Below are 2,525 nucleotides of genomic sequence, written 5' to 3'. Positions count from 1 at the left end.
AAAAGATGCTTCCTTCTTTGAATTGATATATATTTTAAAAAACGTGGAAGCATTTAATAAGATCAAGATTTCTTCCAGAGCTAAATTTTGATTGTGAATCGTGTGTAGGAATAACATATCAAGAGACATCAACTCATATATAGGTGGAAAAAGGTTAGGTTGGGAATGATATTTGGCCTTTGGTTTTCCAAGATGGGATAACTTAAAACATTGGCACTAAATCATTAAGTACATTTTTACTAAGAAGGTGGACAAGATAATGATTATTTTTGGGGAGATTTAGGACGCAAACAATAGATTCTTTGGTTCATATGGTTCAAACCGACTGTGATACCATTAGTATCTTGATTGGAAAATACATTAAGGACACATATGTTGTTCCTAGTGACATGTATGGAAGAGTGGTTAGTGACAAGGTCCTCTTAATCTTAAGATAAAGTTTTCTTATTTATCCAATGGACGACACATATCTAACATTTAATTTTGGATGTTACACTTCATCAACTGCATCACAACCGTTGCTGCTTTCCACCTCTTACTCTTCCCACCCGTCCGATCCCTCAAATCCGCCGCTCCATCACAATCCACAGACTTCATCCTCTCCCTTCTTCCCACTCCAGAATTTGAAACTCCCTCTCCCCCGCATTCTTCCGCCGCTACGCTGTCCGTCCATCTCCGTCGCCTCTCACCGGTCTGCGTCGCCGCGTTCGTCCCGCCTTCGCCGGAGATTCTCGCCTTGTACACTACGTTCCGGCAAATATCTTCCACCGAATTCCACGACTGATTGCTTCTATTCCCCGCGACCGCAACCTTCGAATCCGTGCTCGAATTGTTCGTCTCTGAAGAAAATTTCGACTCCGAAAATGACGATGACGTTTCACAAGATCGAAAACTCGAAGATGCCTCTAGCAATTGCACTTCCGATCCTTTGAGAATGTACTCCCGGCCTTGAGATGGATGTATCGAATCGTCGTCCGATAGGTCTTGCCATACATATCCATTCTTGTACTGCCTGAAATTGTAAGTAACTAACTCCTCTATCAATTGTAGTTTATGAATTTAATTCGATTTTAAGAAAAATTTCAGGAAATGAACACAGAATCTGAAAGGCACAATTACCGCTTCGAAGACCATGAATACAATCTGGAAAAGCCTTCTCCTCGGAGGATATCCAGTCGTTTGATCACATCTAAGAAGAAAATCAGAGTGGATTTTTTTTTTTTTTTTTTTTTTTTTGAAAATTTAAAGAAATCGTTTGATGAAGTGAAGAAAAGGTTGAGTTTTACCTTTGAGGAAGAGTCCGTTGGAAGAAGAAAGAGGAACTTCAAGCAAATGAGGATGCTGGAGTTGGCCATGTCGAGTGAGGTAGTAGATTACAGGGATAATTTCGGAAGTCTCTGTTTTCAATTCTGTCATGGTTTTGGTTTCGGATTGTTGAAGATGATGATAAAGAATGGTTCCTCTGGTTGGCCATTCACTTGATGTTAATAACTGTCTTCTTTCTTCCATATTGATCGCCATGAAAATGAAGCAAGAAGAAGAAGAAGAAGAAGAAGAAGAGGTAATGAATGATTGTAAAGCTTTAAGGGTTATAAATATTACTAACTTTGTGCCTATAAATGTATATTATTGACTATAAACCTAAATAGGATAATGAAGATATGATTTATTTAAATTTAAGTTTTCTTTATTTCCACCAAATACAAATATAAATGTTTATGTTGAACATAGTTTAATCATCAAGCGATCATCCTATATCGACTAATTTTCTAATAGCTCAATTTATTTAAATTTATGCTTCTTTTTTTTTCAATTTTAATTTTATATAAATAAGTTTCCTAACCTTTTTTTTTATTATTAAAGTTTCTTAATCTTTTTTCATTAATCAACACGGTATTTATCTTATATAGTTTCATGAATGCAGACTCAACTCAAGAATGTTTTTTTTTTTAAAAAAAAAAAGAGTGTGAAGTGAAAGTGATAGGGAGATTTGTTTGGTGGGTGAAGAAGATGACACTAAAAATGAGGGTTTAGGATATTTGAAAAATCCAAGTTGGAAGCTGAAAGTATGGAAGTTGATAGAACAAAATTCCAAATTAGAAAGGAATGCTCAAATTAGGGACGCCGCACCCACCAACTTTCTTCTCAATTATATATATAAACCAAACCCTTATGTTTGTTAAGTAGGTTTGCTAATTCCAATTCTAGGGTCCGCTAATTATGATATCTTTTTGTAACTATGTTTAACTTTTGAAATTATATGTCAACCATTTCTAAATAACTTTGAAATACTCAAATTTTTTATTTTAAATAGTTTTTATCAAAAGAATTTAAATAAATATTTTTCACCTTTGTGATTCAATTTAATTATTTGGGATTGGCGATGTTGGTAATTTAAAGTATACCTTTTTCTTTTGCAAACTCACCTTTTTCCTCTACAAACTCGTGATCGTAAATGGATGAGAGTACCATTCTGATCGCAGTCTGAGGTCGTTAGTTATGAGGGTGGTAGATGAGCGTTGTTT

General features: G+C 35.1%; 1 protein-coding gene across 1 annotated transcript; it reads right to left on the bottom strand.

Moving 5' to 3' along the window:
* Positions 1 to 203: 203 nt before the first annotated feature.
* Positions 204 to 1,666, bottom strand: LOC103500195 (protein SOSEKI 5-like). The gene is made up of 3 exons (XM_008463419.3): positions 1,287 to 1,666; positions 1,120 to 1,189; positions 204 to 1,012 (listed from the first exon to the last, which is right to left on the bottom strand). Exons 1-3 carry the CDS (start codon positions 1,519 to 1,521, stop codon positions 478 to 480), a joined length of 840 nt encoding a protein of 279 aa, XP_008461641.2. The 5' UTR covers positions 1,522 to 1,666; the 3' UTR covers positions 204 to 477.
* Between the last annotated feature and the right edge of the window lie 859 nt (positions 1,667 to 2,525).

Source organism: Cucumis melo, chromosome 10 (assembly GCF_025177605.1).
Source record: "Cucumis melo cultivar AY chromosome 10, USDA_Cmelo_AY_1.0, whole genome shotgun sequence".
Taxonomy (NCBI): Eukaryota; Viridiplantae; Streptophyta; class Magnoliopsida; order Cucurbitales; family Cucurbitaceae; genus Cucumis; species Cucumis melo.
This window is presented reverse-complemented; position numbering and strand designations above follow the sequence as displayed.

Bases quoted from the DNA above. Each gene is read 5' to 3' on its own strand.
- LOC103500195 (XM_008463419.3), bottom strand. From the start codon at position 1,521: ATGGCGATCAATATGGAAGAAAGAAGACAGTTATTAACATCAAGTGAA. The intron at 1,190-1,286 runs GTAAAACTCAAC...TTTTCTTCTTAG, and splicing joins CAACGGACTCTTCCTCAAAG to ATGTGATCAAACGACTGGAT. The intron at 1,013-1,119 runs GTAATTGTGCCT...TTACAATTTCAG, and splicing joins TATTCATGGTCTTCGAAGCG to GCAGTACAAGAATGGATATG.